The sequence below is a fragment of the Phascolarctos cinereus genome, unplaced genomic scaffold (assembly GCF_003287225.1).
Source record: "Phascolarctos cinereus isolate Bilbo 61053 unplaced genomic scaffold, phaCin_HiC Scaffold_4;HRSCAF=312, whole genome shotgun sequence".
In the NCBI taxonomy this organism is placed as follows: Eukaryota; Metazoa; Chordata; class Mammalia; order Diprotodontia; family Phascolarctidae; genus Phascolarctos; species Phascolarctos cinereus.
The window spans coordinates 195,016,956-195,029,844 of NW_027555847.1; the positions used below are offsets into that span (position 1 = coordinate 195,016,956).

The window sequence follows — 12,889 nt, forward strand, 5'->3', positions numbered from 1 at the left end:
ATGTTCTGGTTTTGTTCTCTTTTAACAGTTTTATAATGCCTATAGATTCATACCTTAGGATCCTAGATTTGGAGCCAAAGGGGCTTCTAGTTCAAGGCTTTATTTTACAATACAGGAAACTGATGCACAGAAAGACTAAGTGACTTGCCCTCTGTAAAATGAGGGAGGTGAAGATGATCTCTAACATCCCTTCCAGCTCTATGATTCTTGATGAAATTTCACTGTGACTATTCTGTCATTCAGTAGTAGCAACTGGACTAAAATATGAACTACCAGTGACCCAATACTGAACTGAAAGTATGTGACACTATTTCATGGTACTCACAAAGTACTAAGTTTTATGGAGAACACATAAACAATTCCTCTAGACTCCTTAAGACTTATCTTCTGTAAAATGTTAATTTATTAAAAGGCTACAATCCTCAGAAGTAAGAAGTAACTACATATCTGAATATGAACCAATAGATGTGCAATGGGTTTCTAGGAGATAGACATCAAACACCTCTTCTGGTATTGTCTGCTACTAAGTTTCATCTCTACATTTTAACACCACTAACAGGAAAAGGTACAAAGGCTCCTTGTTTTTTGGTGTCCCACTCTTCTTGATCCCATTTGGGATTTTCTTAGCAAAGATAATGGGGTGGTTTGCCATTTCCTTCTCCAGCTCATATTAAAGATGAGTAAACTGAGGAAAATAAGGTTAAGTGACTTGCCCAGGGTGACACATCTAGTGTCTGAGATTGGATTTGAACTCATCCTTTACTCCAGGTCTTCCACTCTATCCAGTGTCACCTAGATTAGTCCCAATATCAATAGTCTATCCAAATTTAGCTCCCGCATAATAGGGAGTATGACAGAGAATTTCTGAAGTGAACAATGTTCAGACTAAAGATGGAAGTGCAGGACGTTGAGCTAAGGATGACCTTGGAGAATGCACAAAACACCTAAGTATAAGAAGAGGTAGTATGGTTGAAAGAACAGGCTTGGAACTTGGGTTCAAATCCTAAATCTGTTGCTTCCTGCCTGTGTGACACTGGGCAAGTCATTAGATTTGGGGAAGGGGAGGTCTGTTTCCTCATCAGTAAAGAGACGAAGGCTCTGAGGCTACAAGTCCTATCAAGTAACTGGGTGTGGGATGTCTGAGCTAGCACAGGGTAGGGGAAAGAGAATTTCTAATCATTACAGTGTGTGAAGATGAAGACTGTGACAAGTGCCCAGGGATGCTACTTCACTCCTCCAAGACTGTGACAAGTGCCCAGGGATGCTACTTCACTCCTCCAAGGGGGGATGGGGGAAAGACAGAGAAAAGCAGGGAGGATAGCTGGGAAGATGTTAGAGAGAAGGAAGCACCAGGAGCGGAGGTTACCAGGGTAAGCCCCGGCTCCAGGCCCGGATTCCCGCAGGATCCTTGTGACGTCACAGAGCTCCGCGGCTGCAGAAGGGGGTTAGGAAGAGGGGGTCGGGGGGATGGGCCGCCCCACCTGTGGCTGGGGAAGAGGGAGACTCGTAGAGTCCGTGCTTCTCCGCTTCCGTCTCTCTCCTCCCGCCGGAATAGGCGCCGTGGACATCGCGGTCTCCGACCGGCCGCGTTTGCGCCGCTTCTCCCGCGAGGACTTCTTCCCCGTCATGCCCACTCCGCGGGTACCATTCGACGGAGGGAGTTCAGGTAACGCGAAGCCTCAGCTCTCCCTCAGCGCTGCTCCTCGGCGGGGAGAGAACCACAGGCTCACCTAGAACCTCCAGAGCAACGGTGTGACGCCACTTCCGCCCCCGCTCCATTCCTTTTGCGCCACTTCCGGGAGCTTGAGTACGTCTGCGGCACGCTGGGACGTGAGCGGTCTTCCTAGGGAAGACGGGTCTTGGTGGTGGTGCTGCTGGGTCTGACCCACAGGAATGCAGGACTAGGAAGCGAGGGGTTTTTGTGATATTTGTCTTTACCGGGGTGGGGAGAAATTTTTCTGGTTGGCTTCTCTGCATCATCTCTCTAAATCGGAGATCTAACATGTCACCACCATTCCCACAATAAACTAGTGGCTCCCCTTCACCATCTGAATCAAAAACAAAATCGCCCTTTTTCTATTCAAAACCCTTCATAATCTGGCCCTTTCCTGACTTTCCAGTTTAATTACATTTTATGCCCCCCGCGCCCCCTTCCCCGCTTCCCTGCCCGGGTCCCACTCCCCCCCATGAATTTTTTCTGTTCAAAGTCACCTAATTTTTTAAGTTTAATGGGGCAGGCACACACAAAAAAAATCTTGTTTAAGAGGTAAGCAATCTAAACATAATGTCATTTGGACTGTGAAGTATAAAGGGAAAAAAGCAATGAATCCGTATTTGACCTGGATTCCAATTTAGGATCTATATTCATGCAGTTATGAGAGGTTGAGTACATCACTTATACCTTACACCCCACCCCCACCTCCAAGTACTCTACAGTCAGTGACACTGCCCTTGCTTACGTAAGAAACTCCAGTCTCCCAATTTCTGAAATTGTCACAGTGGCTGCTCCCATGCCTGGAACTTTCTCCGTCCTGGTCCAAGGAGCCTTACCCCAATCCTCCTTAACGTGCCTTCTCTCCATTGATTATCTCCAATTTGTCCTGTATACATATTATACATAATTGTTTTCATGTAGTCTCCCCCACTAAAACGTGAGCTCCTTTCAGAAGCTATTTTTGCCTCTTATTTCTATCACCAGAGTTTAACATAGTACCTAGCTCAAGATAGGCGCTTAATAAATGCTTCGGGTACAGGATACACAGCCTATAGCAATTCTTGTTCCTGATAAACACAAGCCTCATCCTTTATGGCCCCTCCCCCTCACAATCAACTTCAGATACCTCCATTTTTTTTCTCTTCCAGGTCACCTGATCTTAAAGTTTAATGGGAGAGGCAAATAATAGTAATAATAATTATAATAATCTTATTTAAAAGCTAAGCAATCTAAACATAGTGCCATTCTGGCTATGATGTATAAAGGAAAAAGGCAGTGGGTTCTCAAGAGATCTGGGTTCTAAATCTAGGATCCACTGTCGATGCTGGTATATTAAGCAAATCACCCTTTTAGGCCAGTTTACCTGCTTATAAAGTGAGACTGGATTAAATTTCAAAGGCCTCTGGAAGCTCTACACATTCACACCTATTTATCACATGACATTATGTACCATACCTACTTTACTTACGTCTTTTAGTTAATGAATGGTTTTGTGAATACCATGCTTATATGTTCAACCAGTTGTCTAATGTAGAAAGAGCACTGGCCTTCAATACACAAATACTAGGTTTCAGTACTAACTTCACATTATGCGTCATTAAAATATGCCTTCATCTTGTAAACCTATTCCTCCTGACTTAAGGTTTGAAAATTTAAGTCAGTGACACTGCCATTTACCTAGGATCTCATGTTTCAAACTTTGGGATTACCTTTAACTTTTCCCCCTTCCACTTCTTATATCAAGTCTTGTCAGTTTGATAATCCCAAGGTTTCATTACCAACTCTACTTGGTGATTATTGTAATAGTATTTTCACCCAAATTCTCAAGTCCTTGAGTATAAGGGACTGTCTTAACTTTTCTATTTGTATCCCCTTGGCACACCGCAAAACAAGTGCTTTCTCATTAGCTCATCTAGCTATACCAATGCTATCTGCACAAAGCCATTCTATGGTTTTCTACCAGCTTAGTATTCAAGGTCTTCTAAATCTTTTATCTCCCTTGCCTTATCTCATACTCCTTTTATCTACACACTTCTTCAGTACTCCAGTTAAGCTGGACAACTCAACATTCCCCACCTAGACAGCATGTTTCTGCTGCAGCACACATGCTGTTCTCCACGTACCTTTTCTTGTTTAAATCCAACCTATGCTGTAAAGTCAAACTCAAATAATTTCTATGAATGCTTACTTCAGTCTCTACCACTGTGGACTTCACATAGCACTTTGTACCTCTATTTGATGTGTGCCTGCTAAATTGTGAGCTCCACAAGTGCAAGGACTCTGTTTATTTAAGTTTGGTATCTTCCACTGCCTAGCACAATGTACTGGACTTACAAGTGCTTAAAGTTTGCTGAATAGAATTTAATCTGTAAAATCAGAATAATACAAGAAGTATGATAAGGCTCAAATAATACATAGAATGTAAAATGCTTCATAACTATAAAGAACTTTATAAAGATAAACTTGTTATAAACATATCCAGTTATTAGAGATAACTGAAAATACTAAAACAGTGCTAAACCTGCTTATGTACAGTTAACCTCAGTCCCAGAGAATAAGATGAAACAGAACTATGGATAAGCTGGTCATTTTTACTTAGCAATTTTTCAACACTAGGACACATTCAATTGGGTAACACTTGAAAATTACTATGGTGTAAAAACAGCATCAGTGGTTTCATTAAATGAGAACAAAAATGGCCTCATGAAGTTTAAAAAAGCAATTAAAAAAATCTGTGACAGCCAGGACAAATAGTTCAAGGACACATAATTCTCTAATACTAAGAATGTACAAATGAATGCATGCGAGTTGTAACTAAAATAAAAAATGTGCTAACATACCAAGAAAAAAAGCTTTTCTCCACTAATATATAAATGTAGCCTTCTCTGCTTATGTGGATGGGCATGAAGAGTATAATTTAACCTTTCTTTGACTAATCATCATCAAACCATAATCAGCTATTGCATTAACTTTAGCAATGGCCATCTAAAATTCAATGTATATTTAGAATAAACTGATGGCCTGGCATAAACTAGCAGGTGTCAAAATTAGAGAGAAAAATCAAATACTCCAAATAATGGCAGGGAAAACTGCTTTGAAGTGTAGGACTGGTACTCAAATAACATGTTAGATGCCAAACTTATCTGAATTTATACATCACATATAATGAGACTGAGTGATTTGCTCCACATATTTGCATCGAAAAAAAACATCTACAGCGATTTAATGTTTACAAAGTGCTTTCTTCACAACAATCCTTTGATCCTGGTAGTATAAATATTATCAGACCCATGTAGCAGATGAGAAAATTAGAATTCAAGGTCCTTATGAGACTTGGCCAGGTCACTCAGCCAGTAAGTCTCCAAGAAAGAATGTGAACCCAGTACTCCTGACTCCAAGGCCAGTATTCTTTCCACTTCACCACACTCCCTTGTCCAATACGTAAAAGGTATTTTTAATGCACTTAATTAAAAGTTTAAATGTGTATTCTCAAGCCCTCAAATCAATATTGTTGATAACTGCTAATGAAAATTGATGCACCAGAATAAAAAGCCAACACCAAATAATTCTGTGTTGTATATAAAGGAAAAATACAGGCAAATTACACCCTTCCAAATCAGTCCTTTCATTCTTCTTTGACTGGGTAGTGATAAAAACATCCACTATATTTGTTTTTTACAAATGACTGTTTCACCAAACTTCCTTATGTTTATTTGTTTTATACACTCTAAAATCCACCCGTAGCCATATAGGAAAGTATCACAGTTTACGATTAGTGCAAAAATTGTTTTTTATTTGTTTTCCCTCCCACTCAACAGAACTTAATTTTTACTTCATCCACAGTATTTTTCAATTATATCCAGTCATGTAAAATATGGAAAAAAAAAGCACTAATCAAGGCATAACTTTAGGTCCCCATATAGTAAAAACAATTACAGCAAATTAAGGACAAACCTACAGCATTCACTTACTTTAGCTGGTTCTGATACTGAGCCATATTTTTTTATTTGAGAGTCAACTCCTAAAGACTTGGCTAATTGCACAGCATTTGAATCGTCACTGATCAGTGTCCCAAGAGCCACAAGGAGTCTAAAAGTGGCTTCAAGGTCTTGCACAACTTCCAAGACTGTGCTGATTACTGACAGGCATTGAGCTTTACCTTCAATATTATGGTTTTTATGTAAACAAACAGAGTAGTTCAGGGTCAACGTAGCCAGTGCAATATGAATGTTCTTATTGCTGCCTGATTTCAGTTCTATTGCTTGTGATAGTAATGATTCCCTCTGTGACATCATCAGCCTCTGTCCTGCCTGGCCGATAAAACAATTGCAAAGAGTCCTGAGTGTGAGCAATTGGTTTGCTGGTTTTCCTTTAGGATTCAGAAGTTTGAGGAGGTGACTGCTGAACTGAGCACCTTCCTTTTCATTGCAGAAATTCTCATTCACAGCGGGATGCCTAATTGACAACCGAAGAATGTCTAGTGCTGGAAAGACGATATCTATATTTTGAAAAAAATGTTGTTAGTTGAATGAATCTTAATTACTGTTTCCATGAAAAACAAAAACAACCCACTTTCTTAAAATGCATGTTATTCCTAAGAGACATAACCACTTTACAAAATGCCTATATTCCTGAAAAGTTACAATTTTAATTTTTCGTATTTTAAATGTATTTATAAGGACCAGAAAGACAACACAGTATAGTGGATAGAGAAGTGGCCTTGGGGCTAAGACGATCTGGGTTCAAGGCCTGTCTTTGATACATACTGACTTTGTGACCTTGGGCAAGTCATTTAACCCCCCTTATTGTTTCAAGCAACTCTCTAAAATTTTAAGTTGCAGAGATGTCCTACACTGAGAGAAGCCAGGGGCGGTTCTTCCTCTCTCTAACAATAGAGTTCCGTAGTCCTACAGAGAACTAACATTACATATATATAGCACAGCTCTAGTACCTATGCTCCTATTTTGAGAGTTTGCTATCTTGGAAGATACTCTTGCAAAATGAGAAACCTTTATGAACAGATGTGAGTGATGACCCCAAATTTTAGATGTCACCTAAAAACACAATGGAAAACAGATAATTGATTTTGTTTTAAAATCATTAAAACTCTGTCCTATTACCTATTTATATAATTTTCCCCTTTAAACATTTTTATATACCTTCAGGCCAGTTAACAGCTTTCCACAAAGTCTGAAGCTGGTGAGCTGTGGGTCCTTCTGCAGAGCTATCACAGGTTAGAGACAGTATCTTTTCAAGAAGTATCAAGTCATCTTCAGTTAACTTCTGTTCTTCAGGTGCAGTTCCATTAAGTTCTTTTAATTTACCTAGGATATGACCAAAAGTTAAAATCATTAATATCACAGAAACATCATTTGTAATCAGCCAGTCAACATTTACTTGCCAAATGTTTGCATGTACATTATGGGATGCACTAATGGAAGAAAACAGTCTTTTGTCCCTGAGAAATTTCTAATTCGAAGAATATTTTATTAACAAGTTTTAATTGCCTTAGAACCCAGAAACATTTAGCACCGGAAGGAACTCTAATACAGTCCATGAATATATGTCTAACCTGATTCTTACACTGTAATCAAGTTAAGAGTTGATCTAAGATCAACTAAGATCTAAGGTTACCTCTCTAAATAAAGATGGACAAAATAAAGTGCCAGAAAGTCACTTGAAAATGTTTTACAAGCTAATTATAACAGTCAAGGGCCACAAGTCATAAAATCATACAGGGGATTTTAGCATTGGAAGGGAAGGACTTTAGAGTCCATCCAATCCATGGCAAAGAGTATAAATCTTGGGGAAGAATGGGGAGTAAGGTTTGGGGGAATGAACTTCATGTACCTGTCATTTACCCATCATTTCCCAAGAACTTCTAAAGTGTTCTGCTTTCTACCTCTGTACTTTCAATCTATAGAAACTACAGGCTTGATCTAAGAGGGGAAAAAGAAAAAACTTGCTCCACTCAGTAGTCTGTATTTATTTCCCCCCTAACAAATCCAAAAGCAACTAAATGTTTTCATTTGTATAACTTTCTTTAATCATAGTGAGGCAAAACTCTAGATGTGGTGCCAAGAAAGGTCTGAATTTGAATCCTACCTAACACATTTACTAGATGGGTAACCACAGACTGTCTTTCAAAGTTGACTCTCAAATAAAAAATTATCAACCTTAGTTCCTTCATTCCCATTTTATAGAGAGTACCACATGTAGTATGTAGTCATTGCGAGGATAAGTAAACTTGATTTAAGTTAACAAATATTTTCAAAATAAGTGATCCCTCATAGAATCACTAGATTAAGGTAAGAAAGATGCTTAGTGATATCTACTGAATTTAATGATAAAACCATACTCACCCAATATTTGTGTCAGGTTGGCCTGGTCAAATGTGACAGCTTCCTTCTTGGGAAAATATATATTTAGTGTTTTAAATGGGGCTGACTGGAAGACACCACTACCTATTAAAAAGATTATTGTAAGCAGATTTTTAATAATTTTATTGCAAAATTTTTATTCCCAAATTCACATTTTCAATTGTTCAAAGAATAGAAAGACTATTGCAAAAATGTTTATAATTTGGTAAATATTAAGAGACCATTTGCTTATGATGTATTAGTTACATGATATTTTCTAAAAAGGAAATGGGGAAGAAATATAAATAGAGAACTACTCTGCTGCTTAAACGTTTGACATCTGTACAATGTGTGCCTTCAAGGTGACTAATATATTAATAGATTATAAAATAAATGTGAAACAAAAAGCTATTACTATTTTCAAGAAACCTCTCCTGATCAATTCCACCCTCTGTATATTTTTTTCCCTTCTAAATCACTTACTGTTTATACCAGACAAACATCCTAGGGTACTAAGAAGTAGAATGCAGGACTCCTGAGCCACTACAGACATTACAAAGAATGCAAGATACCACAGAAAAGCAAATTTATCACTTGTCTCTTCTAACTCAACAACACTGGAAAGTTCTTTAAGACAAAAACTGTATGTTCCACATCTCTTTTTTTTATTCTTCATGCTTTCCGAAGAAAGTGCCATGCACAGCAGGCACTTAATATATACTTGATAAATTTTAATTGGCCATTTACATTGAGAAAGATAAATCTACAAATTCCAAGCCTATTATATTATCACAACTTACCAGTAATCTGATTGTAACCAAAAAGACTGTAATGCACCTTATGCAAAATACTTGATAAAGAATGATGTAAGAAAAATCTAGAAAGAATCTGACAAGATGCTTCAAACTAAGTCAATATAACATACCTTGATAATTGGTGACTCCAACATGAAGGTGGGCATAGGGGAGGACAGCAAAAACTATATTGGAAATCGTTTCACAATTATGAATTTAAAGATTCAAAAGGCATATATACTACTCAGAAGCCTCACACTCTTCTAGCTTGCAATCTATAACTTATTTATTATGAGTATTTTCTTTGAAAATAGTGATAAGGCATTGGACAGGACAGGCAAAAAAACTTTTTACATGAAATTGATTATATCTTAGCAGATAAGAAATGTCTGATTACTGAAGTGAGTCATTTACCAATGAGCTCAGTGTATAGCCAGACTAGTTAATGCAAAAATCTAAATCACAACATTAGAAGGGAAAAGATGAGAAGACACTGTGTGCAATTTATAGCAGCTACAAAATGACCTATTTTTAAAAGCTGTTGCTTCTAAAAAACGGAAATGGACAAAAGTAAAAACACTGATTGTTTTATCAGTTCGCTAAGAAATTATCACAATCACTAAAATGAAGAGTCCAAAAAACAACTCCCCATCCCAAAACTATCTAAACCAGCAAGTACAATCTCTTTTCTAAAGAAAAAAAACTTGTCAACCATGGGCAAAACAGGTTTAGAGTATAAATTCATTAACAAAAAAATTATGGGAAACGATGGTGGAAGACATTGGCATGAAGCCCAATTATGTCAGTTCATTCTAAGAACACACACAATAGGTCCAAATATGTTATTGATTTCCATGCAAGAATTAGCATGGTAAAAAAATGTTATTTTCTGATTCTAGTCACCATGGGAGATTAAAAGAGCCGCCAACAAGAATGAGAGAGATGAAGGACCCCGTAGCAAGTAAGAAGGAAGAGGACAATTTTGTGGTGAAATACTTATTAGTCTTTTGTTGCACTCAAAGTTACCAGCTGGACTACCTCTAAGGATGAAGGTAAAGGGACTTGGAGAAGACTTCTTCACAGTATCAGGAAAAATGAAGAATCCTTTAAAAAGGGATCACCAAAAAGATAAAAACAAAAGACATTCTGAAGCAGAGTTGAACCCTGATGGTTAAAGGAGGCTAAAGGGTAGAAAAATCTAACAAGGAGAAAGACCACTGAACATTTCAAGCTAAATAAATGACAGACGGTTATTTTTACAGAGAAAAGAACCAGATCCTCTGATAAAGAATGATCTTGTACTCTAAGGAATGAAGACGTGGATCCATGGGGGTTACCAGAAGAAAGGTCATCCAATAAGATTCATAAGAAGAGACAAGTGATGATGATGGGTAAATCCCTATTAAGGGTATCAGGGTATTGGCCCACGAGACAATAATAAGGTCTATCTTATTATTAATGATTGTAAATTCCTTGAGGGCAAGGGCTGTCTTGTCTCTTTTTATATCCCTAGCACTCAGCACAGTGCCTGGCACAGAGTAGGTGCTTAATGTTTATTTAATTGAATTGAATTTTCTTGGAGTATGTAACCAGGACATGACCAAAAACCTCCCCAAACTTTTCAACCCTGTTACTAACTTCTGTTGATTCACATGGACAAAAAAAAAAGACAAAAAAAAAAGAATTGAGAATGAGTTACTAAAAGTTACAAAGTTTTGAACAAGAAATTTAACACACATTAATGACACAAATGCTAACTGAATTCAAGGCAGAATTGAGAAATGGTTAAGATAGTGTCAAAATGACAAAGAGTATGGATTCATAAATATCTGGGAAGACGTATGAAATGATACCAACAAAAATTAAAAGAACCAGAAAAGCAATTTACACAATGACTACAACCCTATAAAGAAAAACAACTTTGAAATACTGAACTACAACTCCAGAGGTCCAATGATGAAGCATGCTACCCAACTCTTAATAGGAAGGTGACTGATTAGATGTGCAGAACAAGACATACCTTTTTGGAGAAGGCCATTCATTTTGTGGATTTGTTTTGCTTGACTGTGCTTATTTATTAAAAAGGGACTATTGTTTTTAATTAGGGAATAGGGTCATTGGAATGATAGAGAGGCTAGCTAACAAAAGTAGAAAAGAAGTTCTTTTAAGCATTATACACACACTCTAGAAAACAGAAGGAAGATCAGAAAGAGGTACAAACAACAGGACAAAATTCATTATTTTTCCTCCCAAACCCCTCTTTCCAATTACCCTAACACTATCAAAGTTAACACCATCCTCCCATTCACCAAGGGTTACAACCTCATTGTGATCTCGGATTCCTCACTTGCACTTGCCCCACATACCCAATCTGCTGCTAATTTTGTTGTTTCTTCCTTGATATCTCTTCTCTGTCCTTTTCTCTCCATTCACACAGCTGATAAACACTAAGTACAGGCACTTATCACCTCACACCTGGACTACTGCAACAGCCTTTAGGTTGGTCTCCCTTCCAAGTCTCTCTCCATCCTAATCCATCCTCCAATATGCTGCAAGTGAGTTTAAAGAACTTGTCTGACCATGTCACTCCCTCCTCACCACCTCCCCCCAACGAGAAAAAAACAGTGGTAACAGGTGACCCCCTATTACCTCGAGGATCAACTATAAAGTCCTGTTTTGTCTTTTAAAGACCTTCACAACCTGGCCCCTTTCTACTTCTCCAGACCTCGTAGAGTTTACTCCCTTCCACACAGTCTATAATCTAGCAACATTGACCTTATAAGGTTACCCCTCATTTAACACTGCATATGACTTATATGCACCTAATTGTTTGCATGTTGTGTACTCCATTAGAATAGGACCTCTTTGAAGTCAAGGACATTGTTTTTGCCTTTCTTTGTAATCCCAGTTCACAGCAAGAAGACCTGGCACAGTGTTCACTGACAGGTTTGAAACTAGTATGTTAAATTTATTATATACTTTAAAAATAAGCTATATGTGACAGAGTTGTGGTTTTAAATATAATTCTATTTTTCTGTCCTTTGTATTTGAAAATATTCTCTCTTTTTTTGGGGGGGGGATTTGTCAAGTTTTCCTTAAGAGAAGCAAAAAAATAAAAGTTACTTAAAAAAAAAAAGGATGGTGAACAGAGTTTTCATTTCTGGACCTTGATTTTTTAAAATATGGTAATGATATACTTCATCTCTAGCCAGGAACCTACTAATACGCAAAGTCTGGTAAAAATGTTTGCCTAGTTTTACAATTCTAATAAAAAAGGTTGTAAACTGAGAAGTGAAACAGAAAGAAAAAAAATGTCTATGCTAGACACAATAGAGTAACAACAATGTAAGACATATTACACAAAGAGATATACAGAATAATTCATAGTAAACAAAATCCAACAAGGGAGTTAGCAATACAGTTATATATTGGCTTTAGCTATACATTCAAATGCAAAATATGGAAAACAAGCAGTGTAAACTAGAGGTCCTAATGCAAAGAAGTAAATTTTTATATGGTATTTTTAACCCACATTGGGAAAAACTGGATCAAAGAAGAGGTAGAACTTAGCCATGAAAGACTCATGTGAGTAAATGGACAAGAACCACAGAATGAGGTAGGATTTTTTTGATGATCTATAAATGAAGGAAGACCCTCTTCACTGAGATCACAGTCTCAAGCCATTGAAGTGAAATTAAGTGTTTATTCTACTTTATACTAGTTAAATATGGACTTAAACTGAGTCTACAACCAAAGAAAATAAGGAAGCTTTCTCTCCCTTGATACAAAATATATAAAATACAGCAGAAATTTGTACTCCAAATGTACCAATACACATGCAATACCAATATGCATAAGAACAACAAAGGAAAGCATTTTCCTAAGTTTTTTAGTTCCTCAATACTTTCAGTAGCTATTCTGTCATACAAAGATAATATAAAGGCTCAATGAGGGCAAAGATTATTTCATATCAAAACTCTGTATTATCCCCAGCATCTATCATTGTTCTGTACACAGCAGAT

At 37.4% G+C, this 12,889-nt stretch overlaps 2 protein-coding genes across 3 annotated transcripts in view; both read right to left on the bottom strand.

Moving 5' to 3' along the window:
* CAAP1 (caspase activity and apoptosis inhibitor 1) overlaps positions 1-1,786 on the bottom strand; it is a 57,857-nt gene extending 56,071 nt beyond the window's left edge. The window contains exon 1 of one of the 2 annotated variants that reach the window (XM_020970036.2): positions 1,482-1,786. In XM_020970036.2, coding sequence (XP_020825695.1) covers positions 1,482-1,628 — 147 coding nt within the window. In that variant the 5' untranslated portion in view covers positions 1,629-1,786. The remainder of the gene's footprint in view (positions 1-1,481) is intronic. The other variant, XM_020970037.2, reaches the window with a different exon arrangement.
* Positions 1,787-5,486: 3,700 nt separating this feature from the next.
* The window catches only part of PLAA (phospholipase A2 activating protein), a 34,555-nt gene continuing 27,152 nt past the window's right edge, over positions 5,487-12,889 (bottom strand). The window contains 3 exon segments of the mRNA XM_020970032.2: positions 5,487-6,212; positions 6,874-7,038; positions 8,077-8,178. Of these exon segments, the coding sequence (XP_020825691.1) occupies positions 5,647-6,212; positions 6,874-7,038; positions 8,077-8,178 (833 nt within the window). The 3' untranslated portion in view covers positions 5,487-5,646.